Source organism: Serinus canaria, chromosome 5, assembly GCF_022539315.1.
Source record: "Serinus canaria isolate serCan28SL12 chromosome 5, serCan2020, whole genome shotgun sequence".
Lineage (NCBI taxonomy): Eukaryota > Metazoa > Chordata > Aves > Passeriformes > Fringillidae > Serinus > Serinus canaria.
The window spans coordinates 61399094-61416861 of record NC_066319.1 but is presented as its reverse complement, the minus strand read 5'-3'; the positions used below and the strand labels follow the sequence as shown (position 1 = coordinate 61416861).

The window sequence follows — 17768 nt, the reverse complement described above, 5'->3', positions numbered from 1 at the left end:
GTAAAAGTTGTGCTGCCCTGGCTGCTGCTCATTATTCCAGATTGAATTCCCAATGTTCTGTCTCTTCCCTCGGTGGTTTTAGCTACTTTCAAGGAAGTTTTCTGTGTTTAGAGTTTTTAATTTGCTCTAAAATGAAGGTTAAAATACAACTGTTTCACTGTAAGTCTTTTCCAGTGTGACTCTAGCAAAAGTAACAGCCCTTCCTCAAAAACTGGGTTTAACAAATGTTCCTCTGTCAGCAGTTTATGGTTTTGTTTGGAACCAATATCTAAATATCAATGTCAGGATTTGGGTCTGACTCAGATAATTACAGGGGGAGGCAATGAAGTTCACTGAACCATCCTGCTTGTTTCAGGTTTATTTACATCTTTCATTACTTTATTTCCTTTCTAGCATTGGAAAAGAAAAAGGAATTTGTCTACAGCCATCCAAAACTGAAGAAATTGGAGGAGATTGTAATAGAACACTTCAGATCCTGGAAACAGGGAGGTTCTGGTGAGTGCCAACAGCTCAGGAAAACTGGGAATGGAAACAAGGAATATCCTCCTGACTGATTTCCTCTTTCGTGCTGTCTCATTGCTTTGATTGTTTGTGCATCTTCCCCTCTAGAAAACTTCACCACAAGATTTCTATAAGATAAAACCTCCTATAAATTCTCATTATTATTTTGATATGAACTGCTCTTAGAGCTGAGTAAAACAGGGATATTAATTTCTGGGGCTACCACCCTTCCTGCTGGTCCTGTCCCAGTTTGTCCTGGCAGCCTCTCCTCAGTCCCTGCTGCAGAGTTCCATGAACTCATTTAAGGACCTTAAGGATGAAAGTTCTGATATCCAGCCTGAGGATAAGAATTAAGAACTCTGAGTCAGCAATTAGAAGTTCAGACCCTTCAGTTACATTCCCCTGTCCCTCATTCTTTTTCATCTTGATGAAGACATCATTCAGATCTCTTCGGTTTTGGGATGTTTCAGCTCCTTGATTCCATCCTTTGGAATATTACATGAGTAACAATAACATTTGTTTTGCATCTTGTTCCTTTTTTATCTTGCCCGTTTGGGTCTTTGTGCTCTGTGAAGTTCTGATAATTTCTGACCTGCCCTTCCCTTTTTTTTGTGTGTTTTTTTTTTCTCTCTTGGATGCCCTGTTCTCAGCAAACCTTTGAAATGACTGATGTTTTCTACTAGACAACTTTGTTTCCCAGTTCTGTGTTTGTAACTTTAGGATAAGTCCCAATGCATTTAATGCAATTCACTTTTTTTTTCCCCTTCCCATTCAGAGTTCTTTCTGTCCTCCCAACCTCCCTCCTTTTGCCTCCACTTAAAAACCCTACATTTGAGATGGAAAGGGGGGAATTCGTGCCCAAAGCCATCGGCCATACCTGGAACAGCACCAGCCCTTTCTCTTCCCTTCATTCCCCTGGATCCCTGGCAGTGCCCAAGGCCAGGCTGGACATTGGGGCTTGGAGCAGCCTGGGACAGTGGGAGGTGTCCCTGCCATGGCAGGGGTGGGAATGGGATGGGATTTAAGGTCCCTCCCTACCCAAACCAGTCTGGGATTCTGGGATTCTGGTTCTGCTGTCCTGAGAGTCCTGAAATGGAGACAGCAGTGCTGTGAACTTCACTCCAAAACACTTCCCATCCAACCCAGCTTTTCAAAGTGACTTTAGTAAGGGTGCCTCAGATAAAAACATTCTCATTCTCACATTCTCCCAAACTAGAGCATGCTGTGATCCAAAGAGGGATTTCTCAAGGAGGGGGATCTTGGAGCATTTTCTACCCTTTTCCCATTAAGTGAGACGAGAGCTGCGAACGTGTAACTTGTGGGGGTTGCCCCGTCCTTTTTTACTGATGGTTCTATCAAAACCTGCCATTTTCAACTCCAGCAGATGAGGACAGGAGCGAGGGCTGCCCTGGGGACACGAGGGTGATGATCTTCTCCTCGTTCCGGGACAGCGTGCAGGAGATCGCCGAGATGCTGGCGCGGCTCCGCCCGGCCGTGCGCGCCATGACCTTCGTGGGACACTCCTCGGGCAAGAGCACCAAGGGCTTCACCCAGAAGGAGCAGCTGGAGGTGAGGCAAGAGGGGCCTTGGACCAGGAATTGGTGATGAGGAGCATTAATTGTGTGAATAACTCCAGGAGTATGGACTGTGTGGCAGTGGCTGAGCTGTAAGTGTCGCTGGTAAATCCCTGTGGAGTCCGGTGGTTTTCAGAGAATCCAGAATTATACTCACTGAAAAAAACAGCCCAATAATTTATATATTTATATTATATAAAAATAGAATTATCATAATTTATATTATTTCTATTATATTAACAACTGCTAGATTAAAATGTCAAAAATCTGGGGAAATATGTGAATACCTGCTGTGGGAAATTTATTTTTCTTCTAGGTAGGACAGATAAGATCTAGCATGAAATTCTGATCTAGCAAAGCCAAAAAAAGAAAGACAACAAGCCAACCCCTAAAATATTTAATTGCTAAGTTGGGAAGATCAGTTTTACAAGTTTTATATAGCTGGAGACAGAATAAGGTGGCTTTTTTCCCTTTGTTTTAGAGTTAAAGAGTTGAAATGCTGATGCTGGTCACACTGGGGTGGTGGTTGATCACAAGGTAGCAGCTGGGAAATTTAAAAAGACAAAATTAGTCATTTTAGGATTGTCTTGGTTTGAAAAGCCAGGTGTCTGCTAAGGAAGGCAGAAGCCTCCCCTGAAATGGAAAATCACAATGGAAAACCCCTGCCTCTGAATTATTATAATTTTGAAATGAAAGGGCTCTCAGGCAAAGATATGGGAGTAGGAATAGTTCTTTATTAGGGGGAAAAAAAAGAATAAAAATAAAATAAAATAAAATTTTAAAATGTAGTAATACAAAACAGCACTGACAGAGTCAGAGCAGGCCCTGCCCCCTGTGTGTCAGGGTGGTGGCACAGTCCCATCCCAGGGGGCTCAGGGTGGTGGCACAGTCCCATCCCAGGGGGCTTAGGGTGGTGGCACAGTCCCATCCCAGGGGGGCTCAGCCCTCCTGCAGTGCCAGCTGTGGCTCTGCTGGAGCAGGGATCCTGCACAAGGGGGGAGTTTTCCTCTGCAGCTCCAGGGCTGCTGGAGATGGGCCTGCTCTCCCTCTGGGAATGCAGGGCAGCAGAAAGCTGCTCCTCTGGGAATGCAGGGGGCAAAGGCTGCTGGGCTGTTCCCAGGGCAGATTGGATCCAGGCAGGAATGCTTGGCTCCTCCCCTGGGCAGAGCATCTCCCCATGGGATGGTGGAATTGGATCAGCCCTGCAGGGACACTCAGTGGCCATGGACAGCAGAGATCTCCTGCAGGGAGGGTTGGCTGTGGCAGGGATAAAGAAACCTGCCCCAGGAACAGCAGAGAGCTGCCCAGCTCTGACAGATCTTCCAACTGAGGACAAATCCGTTTTCCTGGCTGAGCTGCTGAGTGCCATTCCCTGTCCCTGCAGGTAGTGAGGCGTTTCCGGGAGGGCGGCTACAACACCCTGGTGTCCACCTGCGTGGGCGAGGAGGGGCTGGACATCGGCGAGGTGGATCTGATCGTCTGCTTCGACGCGCAGCGCAGCCCCGTGCGCCTGGTGCAGCGCATGGGCCGCACCGGGCGGCGCCGCCACGGCCGCATCGTCGTCATCCTGGCCCAGGGCCGCGAGGAGAGGGTGAGTGAGGGGCACGGCCAGGCCCACGAGGGACGGGGTGTCACCAGCTGTCCTTACAAATGGGGTTTGTGGTGGTTCCTGAATTGATCTCAGGGTGCAAAAAACACCGACACGGCACAGGGGGTTTGCAGTGATAATCAAAAACCAGTGCACCTTTATTGAATGACCACAGCAAAATGTGTTGGGGAGGGATTGGGGAAAAGGAAGAATAAGGAAAAGAGGGAGGAAGAGAAAGGAAGGCATATAGCTACCAAATGTAGAGAGACAAAGTCCTTCAGTGTCCAGCCGATGGAGTTCTGCACGTCACAACAGGGGAGATCTCAGAGGTTCCAGTTCATCTGAACTCTTATTGTACTCTCTTTTGATGTGGGTAGGGGTAAATCTTGAAATCAAATCAAAGGCAGTCTATTGCATTTTCAGGGGTAAAATGGTATTTGGAGAAGGGTACACACAGTCCATGTTCTCAGCAGTGGGTGAGAGCCATTGTCTTCTTGGCCCACTGCTCACACCTGCAGCATCCTTCTTGCTCTGGTCAGCCTGCCTCCCCCACACACCTCCCCTGGGTTGGGGGTTTCAGTCCCAGTCCTTGGGAACCTTTTCACACAGGGGTTTCATGTCCTGGTCCTTGATGGAGAGCCTTCTGCCACCTCAGTCTGTCATGGTGGTTGTAAAACAGGTGAGGGCTCTTCTGTGGGGACCACCCATGACCTCAGGAGAAGTCCAGCCAGGCCAAGACAAGGGACAAGGAACAACTTCCAGGGCTGTTGTTGCAAAGGGCAAAGTGCCCCTTCCTCCTCTCACGGGGTCCAGTGTAGCAAACACAGCTGTGAGCAATAGCTTAGCCCTGTCCTCAGGCCTCAGGGCCTTGGCAAGGCACTGTCTCCAGCAGGGCCAGAATTTCAGACCAGGATCTTTTCTTCAGCTGTCCCCAATGTCAATCGTGAGGCAGATGAGAGAAACTTTGGACAGAGTCTTACAAGGGGGTGGGATGGTCAGGATGGACAGAGATGAGAGATCTCTGAAGCCAGATCGTGGAACTTGCAGTTTATTGCAAAGGGGCTAAGCTAACAAGGCTGGTGAGGGGCTGGGAACACAAACCCTGTGAGGAACATTTGAAGGAGCTGGGGGTGCTCAGCCTGGAGAAGAGGAGGCTCAGAGGTGCCCTCATTGCCCTCCACACCTTCCTGCAGGGAGGCTGCAGACAGGGGGGGTCGGTCTGTGACAGAGCCAGAGGACACAGCCTCCAGCTAGGGCAGGGCAGGGACAGGATGGGTATCACGGAGAAATGTTTCACCCAAAGAATAACAAAGCACTGAATGCTCTTCCCAGGGAGGAGGTGGAATCCCCATCTCTGGGTGTGTTTAAAGGAGCCTGGCCATGGCACTGGGTGCTGTGGGCTGGGTGAGGTGTTGGGGCACAGGTTGGGCTGGATGATCTCAGAGGTCTCTGCCAACCTCATCGTTCTGTGATTCTGTGAAAGGCCGTGGGTGCAGGGGTGTCACTGTGATATTTTCTGAAAAATCCCTTCACTGGGATTTCTTCTCCTGGGAAGTTGAGAAGCCTCAGAGAAAAATATAGATAATAATTATCTGATTGCTTCTCCTTGTGTTTTGCTGCTTTGGAATGTAGTAGGGGATTCTTTCATTGGTTCCATGTGAATTGTTTTAACTTAATGACCAATCCCAGTCCAGCTGTGTCAGGACTCTGATCTCTCACAAGTTTTCATTATTCATTCCTTTCTAGCTTTCTGATGTATCCTTCCTCTTTCTTTCGTGTAGTTTTAGTATAGCATTTCTTTTAATATAATATATATCATGAAATAATAAATCAGCCTTCTGAGAACATGCAGTCAAGTTCTCATCTCTCACCTCATCCTGGGGACCCTCCCCAACACAACACAGGGCCCTGCTGGGAGCTGCCAGGCACAGCTCAGAGCAGGGCCCAAAGTGGGAGAGAGAGCTAAGGGGAGAGAAGGCAAGAGCGTGCTAGAGAGGGTGAGAGAGCGAGGTTCCTGTTCCAATACCATAAATCTTCTGTGCTGAATATTCTCATTTTCACTCACCAATCCAGTACAAGACACAAATCCTACAGCATTTACACACAGCCTGTAAGAATCATTACATTCCCACCCTGTGTTCCATTTTAAACCCTACAAACTCCTCTCTGGGCCCCCCTGCCAAGCCAGCAGGGTCTGCTCTGCCCCTTGGAGCTGTCTGCAGGCAGAGGGTGTTGTTCCATCCCAAGGGGATTCCCTCCAGCTGGCCATGCCATTGTTTTCCAGCTGTTCAGTAACTGAGGGATCTCAGAGCTGCTTTCATTTCAATCTCACTCACAGTTTCCATACTCCCAAAATCTTTTTGCCAGGCAATCATATTGATCAGGCTTTTCTGTTTCACTTCCCCAAGAGCCAAGCAGTCAGGGCTTGCTCACCCTCGTGTGTAACACGGAGGGTTTTCCATGGTGGGTGCTGTTACCTATTTCCCATCAAGCATCTCCTGTGGAAAAGCCACTTGGGTAAGTGTGGGGGTTCCAGCTGTGGGTTTCTCTGGGTGTGGACTGAAGGCACTGGGACAGTAATTCCTGTTCACACTCAGTGTTTATTATTTCTGATCAGTGACACAGCCTCACTGCTGGGAGTTCTGCAGCTTTTCATCAGAAGGCACAAAATGCCCAACAGTCTCTGGTTCCAAGGGCTTTTTAGATTAAACTGTTCAATTAAGAGCTGACACCTGGATTATTTCCCTTTTAACCCAATAACTGATCCCACAGAGCTGCCATGGGGACTTTTCTGCCCAATTACAAATTCCACCCAAACCCATGGAGAAGGAGGAAGAAGCAGCATGAAGAAGAAGCCCTGGACCACACCCTGTGCCCTCCATCTCCCTTCCATCCACAGCAAACTAAAAACCCCAAACCCTCAATTTCTCACCCAGTGACACACCCACACTGCTCTCTATAATCCATTGCACACTTTTGTGGGTTCCAGTCTGTCTTGGAGTCTGGGAAACTTTCTCCATGGATGAGGGTCAGAGTCAGAGCTGTCCTGGGGGTCAGGGCACCCCAGAGCAGACACAGGAATATTCCCAGGGCTCTGGGTTTGCACAGGTGAGTGTTCAGGCAGAGCACACACCCCACACTCACCCCAGCTAGCTCAGCCAGCGGAGGCAGAAGGGCCTTTTGTAGGGTGAATCCCAGGCAAGGTTTGTTCCAGCCCACCCAAGGGAAATCAGGGACAAAAGTCCTGGCCATGTGGTGTGCACAGGGTTAAGGATGGGAGGGCATGGAGTGGCACAAGGGGCAGGCAAAGGGCATTGTCCTACAGGGAGGACAGGGCTGGCCACCAGGGATTCCACAGCCAACGAGGGAGCAGGGAAAGGAGAAATCAAGAGAATTTGGGACATATGGGGAAGGAACTGGGATGGATCATGGTGTTGTGCAAGATTCCAAGGGGAAGTTCTTTCTGTCTGCCCAGGTGGGGAAGACTCTCTGGTAGGTCTTTCCAAGGCAGTGCCCTGGGGATTTATTTGCCTGAGGGGGAAGGATTCAGAGGATTCCACACTCAGGGAGCATCCCAGCCCAGACCCCCAATAATCCCACCCTGGGCATCCCTGGCATTCCTGTCCAAACCCTCCTGGAGCTCTGGCAGCCTCGGGGCTGTGCCCATTCCCTGGGGAGCCTGGGCAGTGCCAGCACCCTCTGGGGAAGAACCTTTCCTGATCTCCAGCCTGAGCTGCCCTGGCCCAGCTCCAGCCTTTTCCTGGGACCTGTCCCTGTCCCAGGGAAGGGGGATTGGAGCTGTCCCTTGGGACAAAGCTGCAGCCCCCAGGGAGTCTCTGCTCAGGCTCCTCGTTCACTGTTACAGGAAACTCCAGCAGAGAATCCTGGAGTGCTTTGGGTTGGATGGGACCTAAAAGATCCTCCAGCTCTGCCCCTGCCATGGCAGGGACACCTCCCACTGTCCCAGGGTGTCCCAGTGTCCAGCCTGGCCTTGGGCACTGCCAGGGATCCAGGGGCAGCCCCAGCTGCTCTGGCAATTCCAGCCCAGCCAGGAATTCCCAGTTCCCAATCTCCCATCCATCCCTGCCCTCTGGCACTGGGAGCCATTCCCTGGCTCCTGTCCCTCCATCCGTTGTCCCCAGTCCCTCTCCAGCTCTCCTGGAGCCCCTCCAGGCCCTGCCAGGGGCTCTGAGCTCTGCCTGGATCCTTCTCCTCTCCAGGGGAACATTCCCAGCTCTCCCAGCCTGCCATGTCACCAAGTGTTAAACTGCAACCCAGAGATTCCAGGGCTTTCCAAGGGTGCAGAGGGAGGTGTGGGGGGTGGCTGGAGCTGGGGGGGACACTGGGGGTGGGGTGCTGGTGGTGACAGTGGCTGTTCAGGCTGGTGCTTACTGGGCTGGTGACGCCACCAGCCCCCAGAGCTGGCTTTAGTGGCCGCGCTCTTGCGTGTGAGGATGAGGAGATCAGCTTAGGTGCAAATCCCCTCTGGCTGGGCTCCTGCAGCCCAGCACTCAGGCAGAGCACAGTTAATCATCTCTGAGTACAGACTGTCCCTCGGGACACCCGTGTCCCACTGGAGATGTGTTGGGAGCTGGGGGATCCCAGCACAGCTGGGCCAGCTGCATCCCACTGCCCTGCAGGGCCCGGCTCCCCCTTGGATGGGACAGGGAAGGATTTGGGCAGGATTTGGGCAGGACAGGCTGGGCACTCCCTGCTGCCATCCCCAGTGAAAGGGGGTGCAAACCAACACAGCCAAGGTCTGTGTAAATCAATTGTAAACCCAAAGTTTCAGACTCTTGGTATTATTTCATTTATTCCAGTCAGTGCTGTAGCTCTGGGTGGGATTTGTGGATGGCAGGGATTTAATTCTGAATGAGGCTGCAGAGAATCCTCCCTGGGGGGAGAAAAGTTTCCCCTTTGAAGGGATGAGAGTCAAAAATGATAAACCTGAGTGAAGCTTGTAAATGGATCTTTTCTCGTGCTGCTTACGGAGGCTGGTTACTATTGAAAGCTCTGCTCTGTAATGGGATATAAAACAGTCCCTTAAATTCCTTGGAGCTTCACTTAAGCACTTGGATTACTGTGTTGTCCAGATTTTCTCAGATAGATTTGAAGCAGAACCTGCCCTCAGGTAGAAAAGTAATTGCATACATCATTTTTATTTTCAGGTCAGGAAATAAGTCTAATTGCAAACCAATATTGTCCTGGTGGGTTTGTTTGGTTTTCCTTGAGGGTGTCTTTTGGTGTTGTTGTTGGGGTTTTTAACTTTAGCAGAACTGGAAAGAGACTCAGTGTGGAGGTTCTTCCCCATCACTTAATTTGCAGCTCAATAATTAATGTCCATGTATTAATTTATAGGAATTTGTTAGGGGTTTTTGTGTGGTTTTTTTCCTCTTTGTTTTAGTTTTGGGATTTTTTTTTTTTTTTTGCTTGCTTGAATTTTGGGGTTGTTTTTAATCAAACCACTTCAGGTCAGTCACAAAGCTTTTGAAGATGTTTTATTGGCAGAAAGGGGTCAGTGCAGGTCTGGCAGCGTGACATTGGCAGGAATTTCTGTCACCTCAGGGTTTGTTCTGTGGCTCCCACGTGTGCCCAGGGCAGCCTCTCCACGTGGCAGCTCCTGTGAGCCCCAGGGCCCAGGCTTGGGGTGTCCCCTGGAGCTGCTGGGATGGGGCTTGGGATGTCCCCTGGAGCTGCTCAGCCCAGGGAAGCACAGGGAAGGGAAAAGCCACTGAGGTCACAGCTCTGTGATGCTGCCAATTTGGTAACATCATGTTTTTCTGCCATAAGAACACTGGGGTTTGACTGTTCTAGGATTAAAAAGTTATTTTTTGGAATGCCTGAGGGGTTTATCAGAGGTGGCTGTGGGCCTCTTCCAGTTTTATTCAGGGAAATTATTTATTTATTTATTTTATTCATTTAATTTTGCTGCCTGAATCCTCTCTGTCAGGTGGCAGCTGCCCCCCTGGGACACTCAGGGTCTCACAGGGGCTTGGGGAGGAGCAGAGCACCAAACCTCCTTGGGGAGGCACTTCCAGAGGGAAGCCCCAGTTTCTCTCCTGACATTCCCCAGCTTTGCCATGGTTTCTCCATTGCACAATGAAATGGGGAGTAATTAAAAGGACTCAGAGCATTCATGACATCCACAAATCATCTTAGGCTTTTTTTTTCTGCTTGAGCTCCTTTCCCTGTTTCTGATGTAATCTAATTTACATCATCCCTGTATCAGTGACAGCTTGTAACTTCCCCCAGGCAAGGGTTGTGCTCCTTTCTCACTCTGCAGTGCTGTGCCTGCTTCTGGTCCATTAAAAACCCCAAACCAAACAACTCCTTGCTGAGGGAACAGGAAATAACGAGAAACCCCACAGACACTGAGGTGTTCTTTTAGTTTGAATCAAATGCTGTGAAAAAACCAATCAATCAGCAGATGATTTCTCTCTTTCCCTTCTCTTTCAGACCTACAACCAAAGCCAGTGTAACAAAAGGAGCATCCACAAAGCCATCTCAGGGAACAAAACCCTTCGTTTCTACCAGCACAGCCCACGGATGGTTCCAGAAGGCATCAACCCCAGAGTGCACAAAATGTTCATCACTGCTGAGAAGCAGGAGCAGAGCACCTCAAGGCTGCTTTCCACAGAGGGGAGACGCAGCTCCCTGCAGCACAAATCTGCTCTCCTTGCCTGTGGCACTGGTAAGAGGATTATGGGGCTCCCAGCACACCCAGCCCTCCCTCCCGGGGCCTTGGGGCTCTCAGGGTCACTCTGCCAGCTCAGACACTGCCCAGGGCTTCTCCTGGGCATCCTCACAGCTCTGCCCTTGCAGAGATCTCCACATCCTGAGTCAGGCCTTGCTTCATCCTCCTCCATGGAGTCACTCGCTGGCAGTCAGAAACTCCAGCTGCACACACAGGAGGCAGATGTTCATCCCAGAATCCCAGGCTGGATTGGGTTATGGGGACATTAAATTCCCATGGGCAGGGACACCTTCCCCTATCCCAGGCTGCTCCAACCCTGTCCAGCCTGGCCTGGGAGGCTCCCAGGGATGGGGCAGCCACAGCTGCCCTGGGCATTGTGGCTTTGTGAATGACAAGAAACCAGAAATGCTTGAAAACTGAAGGATTTTGATGTGAGGAAAAGGAGAAATTAAGGGCAGGGTATAAATGAACTCTGCAGACTCTCTTGGAGGAAAATTGGGAAAAATCTCTTGGAGGCTTTTTAGCTGATGTAGTTCAATGGCACAGGAATGCTCAGGAAACTGGACACAATCCTAAGATAGGAGAAAAGTATTTTATAAATATTTGGGAGTTTTCCTGCTCTATCTCTTTGTTAGTGTCTATCTGTTTGTTTCTGTAAAAACCAACAGCAACTTCTTGAAAGAAGAAACTGGAAGCCTTGGGAAAGTTCCTATTTCTGATTAAACAGGCACAGCTGCTGGAGAGCAATCAGAGCCCAAGATGGGATGAAAAGAATCATTTTGGAGCATTTGTTGGTCTGTCCTAGAAAAGAGAAATGAGCAGGGAGGGCCTAAAGGAAATGATAATGCTGGGAATGTTCCTGCTGTGGGAGCAGCACTGCAGGGCTCAGTCCCCAGGGTGGCCAGAGCTCAGTCCCCAGGGTGGCCAGGGCTCTGTGTCCCCAGGGTGGCCAAGGCTCTGTCCCCAAGGTGGCCAGGGCTCCGTGTCCCCAATGTGGCCAAGGCTCTGTCCCCAGGGTGGCCAGGGCTCAGTCCCCAGGGTGTCCAGGGCTCAGTCCCCAAGGTGGCCAGGGCTCAATCCCTAAGGTGGCCAAGGCTCTGTCCCCAGGGTGGCCAGGGCTCCGTGTCCCCAAGGTGGAAGGGATCTGGGTACCCAGGAGTTGCCAAAGGCCTGAGTCCCCAAGATGGCCAGGGCTCAGTCCCCAGGGTGGCCAGGGCTCAGTCCCCAAGGTGGCCAGGGCTGAGTCCCCAGGGTGGCCAAGGCTCTGTCCCCAAGGTGGCCAGGGCTCCGTGTCCCCAATGTGGCCAGGGCTCTGTGTCCCCAGGGTGGCCAGGGCTCAGTCCCCAGGGTGGCCAGGGCTCTGTGTCCCCAAGGTGGCCAGGGCTCAATCCCTAAGGGGCCAGGGCTCCATCCCCAAGGTTGGCCAGGGGTCCATCCCCAATGGTGGCAGGGCTCATCCCAAGGGGCCAGGGCTCTGTGTCCCCAAGGTGGCCAGGGCTCAATCCCTAAGGTGGCCAGGGCTCTATCCCCAAGGTGGCCAGGGCTCAGTCCCCAGGGTGGCCAGGGCTCCATCCCCAAGGTGGCCAGGGCTCCATTCCCAAGGTGGCCAGGGCTCCATCCCCAAGGTAGCCAGGGCTCCATCCCCAAGGTAGCCAGGGCTGTGTCCCCAGGGTGGCCAGGGCTCTGTGTCCCTCCTGCCAGCCAGGGCTGCCCTGTGCAGGTCCCTGAGCACCACCCTTTTGAGGGATCCCCCCTGGCTGGGTGAACCAGGGGCTGCTCCTGGTTTTAGTGACCCTCAGGATAAAGCTCCCAAAGAGGACTAAGAAAGGAGTTGACTTTTTTTGCATTTTTCTCTTCATTTTAGTGCCCATTTCCACAATAAAAAATAGGTAAAGCTGGCAGCACAGGGTGAGCTGGGTGTGTTCTTATCTCTGCTCTCACTTTGTTGTTGAGGTCCAGTTCATCCTCAGGTTTCTCCATGGCAGAAACTGAGCTCTCATGGGCTGAGTTATCACAGGAATTCAAGCATTCTCCTTGTTTTCTTGTCAAAATAAATACAATCATGGAATCATTTAGGTTGGAAAACTCTGAGTCCATTTTGTCCAACCATTCCCCAGCAGTGCCCAGGCCATGTCCCCAAGTGCCACATGCAGAGGGCTTTAATCCCTCCAGGGATGGGGACTCCACCCCTGTCCTGGGCAGTTCCAAGGCCTGATCACCCTCTCCCTGAAGAAATTCCTCCCCATGTCCAACCTGAACCTTCCCTGGCACAGCTTGAGGCTGTTTCCTCTTGTCCTGCCACTCATTACCTGAAAAAATACCTATTTCCCATTCTTCTTAATTTGATCCAATTTCTGTTAATTTCACTTCACTTCCAAACCTCTTCCATAACTTTTGTCTGTCAGCCCCAGAAGGATCCAATACCTTGTGCTGCCCCATCATTGACCAAGTGTGTCCTTCAGCTTTCAGAGCTCTCCTTCAAAAAGTGCAGAAAAAATCCCTTCACTTCATAAACCTCTTATAGAACTCCTTGTCTTTTAATATTCTTTTTTCTTTCTGATTTTTGAGTTTTCCTTGTTTGGGTTTTTTTTAAAGAGTTTGCTAAGGTGAGGAGCATTTTCATATTGTTGTTCCTGGGAGCTGAATCTCATTTCAAGCTACCAGTAATTCCTTTTTTCTTTTTGCTTTTGTCCAGATGAAATTTCATTTCCTTTATTCTTCTGCTGGTTCTCCACAATTCTTGTACTCCCTCATTTCAGATGGATCAATTTTGAGTTGTCAATAACCGTGGGTTTTGTTTGATTTTACAATTTCACATTATTTCTATAATTGCTCCTTTTATCCTAATGATAATTGGTTTGGACTCACTTTTTAAGATTACCAACACCTGCTTTAGGGTTTAAACACTGCTCTGTGGGGCTTTCATGCCTTTCCAGTTCCTGTGGCTAATTCTTGCTCTCTTCCCACTTCAGGAACAATGAAAATTCATTAGTTCTGGAGAAAAACCAGGAAAATAACGTGGGTGATTTGTGTCTGGTAGGGCCTGGCATCCCTAACTCGGAATGTTCTGGAGGATAATTTCCCATGGGACAGCACCAGCTGCTGCCATGGAGGGGAGAGGCTGTGCCAGGGACTGCAGGATGTGCTGGTTCCCAAGCCTGATCCAAACAGCCTTATCAGCCTCCCTGAGGATGGGAATGTTCTCCCTGTGCTCCATTCTCTGATGGCTGCACTCATGTTTGTCCAGGTCCCTTTCTCTGTGTTTGGAAAATGTTCTGGGCAGCCTCAGTCCTCCCCAGCAGGGAGCCCAGAGCTCTGGGAATCCTCTGTTCCCAGGTTCTGCCAGCTCCTTGCCTGGCAGGGTTGCAGCATGGCTCACCTGGGCTGATATCACGGGATCATCTTGTCCCTGTCCCACGGAGCTGGAACGTTGAAGTCATCGTTGTTCCCACGGGCCCTGGTGGGGCTGGGTGGAACAGATCCTCAGGAACAGGGAATGGGCACAGCCTGAGGCTGCCAGAGCTCCAGGAGCCTTTGGACAGCACTGCCAGGGGTGCCCAGGGTGGGACTGCTGGGGGTCTGGGATGGGCTGGGTGATCCCTGTGGGTCCCTTCCCACTCAGGGTATTCCTGACTCTGTGAGCCCTGTGGGTCCCTCTGATGAGGCTGCCCTGGAGCAGAGGCTGGGCAGAGTTCCAGAATAAAGCAGGGATTGATTCCAAGGATCTCCTCCATGGATCCACCTTGGGCAGCACCAGAGCCCAGCCAGGGCTGCACCCAAGATGACCCAAAATGGCCCCAAAATGCCCGGCCGGGCACGGGGTCTCTCCCTGGGATCAGCTCTGCTCCATTCCCACCTTGCAGTTCATTGTCCCAGCCCAGCTTTAGCCCAGGCACTCCCACCCTGCTTGTTTTTCTCTCTCCAGCCCACGGGGTTTGTGCTCCTGGCCTGGGATTGGGATCATTTGTCCTTGGTGCCCAGCTGGAGCAGGAATTGTTTTGTCTCCCTGCTCTGTGCACAGAGCTCTCCATCCCATAATATGGAGCTCAGACCCCCACACTAAAGCAGCACAGAATGTGAAAAATAAAAAAGCTGAACCTGAGGCATCACCTTCCCACTCAGCATTCCCTGATTCCAAATGTTTCTCTGAGAATTGCTCTTCATTTCCTTTTCCTTCAGGTCTCCTTTCTCCTCCCGTGCCAGCTCCTTGGACTGGTGTTATCTCTGCAGGAATGTGACCTCCACTCTTGAGTCAGAAATACTCCACAGCAGGGTTGATCTTCTGGGATGTTTTAGTGGTGGCCTTAAGAACATCAGTGGTGGTTCATTTCCCAGGTTTTCCTGAGCAGGACTCTGGGTTTGCTCTGTGCACAGACAGCCCCTGGCAGCTGGACCTTGACAGGATTGAGAGATCCTGATTCCTCTTCTGTGGCATTAATTCCCAGAAGAGCCTGGGCTGCAGATTCACCCCAGATCCTGGCAAATTACCTTCATTGTTCTTCTCCCAGCTTCACACATCTGGGCTGAAAACAATCACTTTCTCAACCCTGATTCATTGGAATCACTTCCCAGCCAGGGCTGTTTAGGGGTTTGGCATTATTTGGGATAGTGATTTCTATCTGTCTCTATTTTTATGTGATGCCCTCTCCCAAACCAGCTGTTTGCTGACATTTATTCATATAAAACATTAACACTCTTTGGATGCTTGTCCTTGATTCAGATTCTCTGCATCTGCCCTTGGTTGTGGCTCAGAGAAGGTTTTTTTTTTGTGCCTGGTACCACACCAAGTTCTTTTATTCTGTGCATCCCTTTTCCTACTGCAGGTAACATTCTCCTGTTGTTGTTTTTCCCCCCACAGGCCAAAAGCAAAAGAACTCCCATGAGAGCTGGTCCTTGTCACCTGAGGAGTTTGAAATATGGGACAGGCTCTACAGGATTAAGGAGAGTGATGGGATAAAGGAACCAGTGTTGCCTCGAGCTCAGTTTGAAACCTTGGAAGGCCTGGAGGAAACACCAGTGAGTTCCTGGCAATGCTGCCTTGGACACGAGGCCTGAAGGATGCTGGAAATGCCAGAGTTAACTCTGGGTCTGAAGGAAGTCTCTTATCTAAATGCCTTTTTGGGATTTACATGGGGGTTTTTGAGGTTAAGAATTTAGGAATGGGATGTTGGAAATGGGTCTTTGAGGTTGGGTCTGTAAATGAAGAGTTGGGTTGATAAATTAAAAATGTATTAGGAAGTCTCAGTATCCACTAAGTTCTGCTCCTGGTTTTTAAGAATTCCATGCAGGATGCTGTATTGACAGAGTGCCAGGATGGTTTGAGTTTAAAGAGATCTTAAACCCATCTCATTCCACCCCCTGCCCTGAGCACCTTCCCCTAGCCCAGGGTGGTTTTATTTTAAACCAGACTTAAACCTGTGTCAGAATGTTTAAATCCTTCTCTGCATTTCTGTATTTATTGTCCCTGACAGAGAAATTCTGCTCACCAATCCCATGCTAAAATCTCTTTCCCATCCCAATTTCCCCTGCAGAAGCCTGAGGAGGGGGCAGCCCAGGAGCTGTCCCTGTCTGAGTGGAGCATTTGGCAGAACCAGCCTCTGCCCACATCCCTGGTGGATCACTCGGATCGCTGTCTCCTCTTCATCAGGGCCATGGAGATGATGGAGCTGATGAGGCTCCAGCAGGTAAGAAACGTGCCCAGGGGCTGAATGCACAGTCAGAATAGTTTAAAATAATGAATTTTTTAAAAAAACCAGTAATTTTAAAATGAATTATGGGTATTTAATCTTGTTTAAAAATGTTTCTCACTGCTGTTCTGTGATTCCTAATCTTGGCCACAGAAACTGTTTAAAGAAAGGGAAAAACCCCACCCTTAAATCAGTCTATTCTGAATGGATTCCAGAATCAGTTTGTGACAGAAGGACATGAAACCCAGGAGCTCCAGATGCCAAGGAGCAAAGGCACCAGGGGGGATCTCAGAGCTGTGCCAGGGTTTGGGAAGGGTTTGGTGTCGTGTGTACATCAAAAGCTGACAGAGAGTCATGCAGGGACCCATGGCATGTTCTAGGGATTTGGGTTAGCCTTTCTGAGCTTGTGTTTTTGAACTGAAAAGCCAATTGTTCCTAAGAATTAAGGGATAAGAGGAGCTAAGCCAAGCAAACATGGATGGGATTTGTTTGGGAGATGGGAATTTTGTTTTCTGACAGGGATGGCTGCAGAAATCCTTCTGGAGGGTGCAGGGGAGGGGGTGCAGAGGTGGATGGAGGGGTCACCACCTTATTTGTCCCTCCAGCTGAGCTCCCCAAGTGCTGCCTTTCAGCACGTGGAGGTTTTTTAGGTCATCAGAAGCTGTTGCTAAGCTGCCAGAGTTTCCTGAATAATACCAGGGCTAATCAAGGAGGAGAATGGAGACATTGTGGTTGTTGTGCTCCTTAGGTGTGAAGGGGAGGCTGTGATCAGACCTGGCCAGCTCAGAAAAGCTTCTCCAGCCCACCAGAGACATTCCTGACTCCTCTGATATTGGATTTTACCTTTTTCTGACCCAGAGATGGAGTAACTGAGAGGGGTCTTAAAAGCTTTATTCCATTTTCAGTCTCATGAGAAGGGTGAGACAATACAGATAATTCATGCCATCACAATTAGAAGCTATTTCTTCATTACAAAACACTGTAAGTGTTTCTTGGCCTATCAGCTTTAGCTACACTATGTTGTAAGTGCCCTACAGCTAATTATCTAAAATCACTCCTTGTGGGTCTTGCTACAATGCATCTTTCATAGTTCTATTTCCCTAAAGTATTTAGTCTTATTTGTAGGGCCATCCTTTGAAACTTGTTTGTAGTTTAATATTTTTCCACAATGTCTGTCTTATTCTATGGTATTTTTAAGTCAGCATTTCTTCTTTCAAGGTTTTATACAGATGTACACTGTGTGAGCCTCCTGTCAGGCCTTGAGAATTTCTCACAAATCTATTTCCCACACTCTGACAGCTCCTGTCCCCTGTGGGGTCAGGGACACACAGCAGAGGGAGAGGGCAGGGATGGGCACAGGAAGGATGTCACAGAATTCCCAGAATCACCAGGCTGGGAGAGACCTTCAAGACCATGGAGTCCAACCCAGCCCCAACACCTCAACTGAACCTGGCACCCAGTGCCACATCCAGGGATGGTGACTGCACCACCTCCCCAGTTCCTGGGAATTCCCAAAATTCCCCCAAATTCCCAGAATGACCAGGTTGGCAGAGACCTCCAAGACCATGGAGTCCAACCCAGCCCCAACACCCCAACTCACCCCTGGCACCCAGTGCCACATCCAGGCTTTGTTAAACACACCCAGGGATGGGGACTGCACCACCTCCCTGGGCAGAACATTCCAGAACTTTATCACCTTTCTGTAAAATCTTTTCCTGATATCC

At 50.0% G+C, this 17768-nt stretch overlaps 1 protein-coding gene across 7 annotated transcripts in view; it reads left to right on the top strand.

The window, feature by feature from the left end:
• The window catches only part of FANCM (FA complementation group M), a 59899-nt gene that overhangs the window by 25083 nt on the left and 17048 nt on the right, over positions 1 to 17768 (top strand). For 6 of the 7 annotated variants that reach the window (XR_007777753.1, XM_050975514.1, XM_050975512.1 and 3 more), the window contains 6 exons: positions 394 to 495; positions 1883 to 2070; positions 3460 to 3666; positions 10120 to 10354; positions 15216 to 15373; positions 15889 to 16041. Coding sequence is in view for 6 of the 7 variants with exons in the window: in XM_050975514.1 (XP_050831471.1) it covers positions 394 to 495; positions 1883 to 2070; positions 3460 to 3666; positions 10120 to 10354; positions 15216 to 15373; positions 15889 to 16041 (1043 nt within the window). In the remaining variant the exon portion in view is untranslated. The remainder of the gene's footprint in view (positions 1 to 393; positions 496 to 1882; positions 2071 to 3459; positions 3667 to 10119; positions 10355 to 15215; positions 15374 to 15888; positions 16042 to 17768) is intronic. The other variant, XM_050975513.1, reaches the window with a different exon arrangement.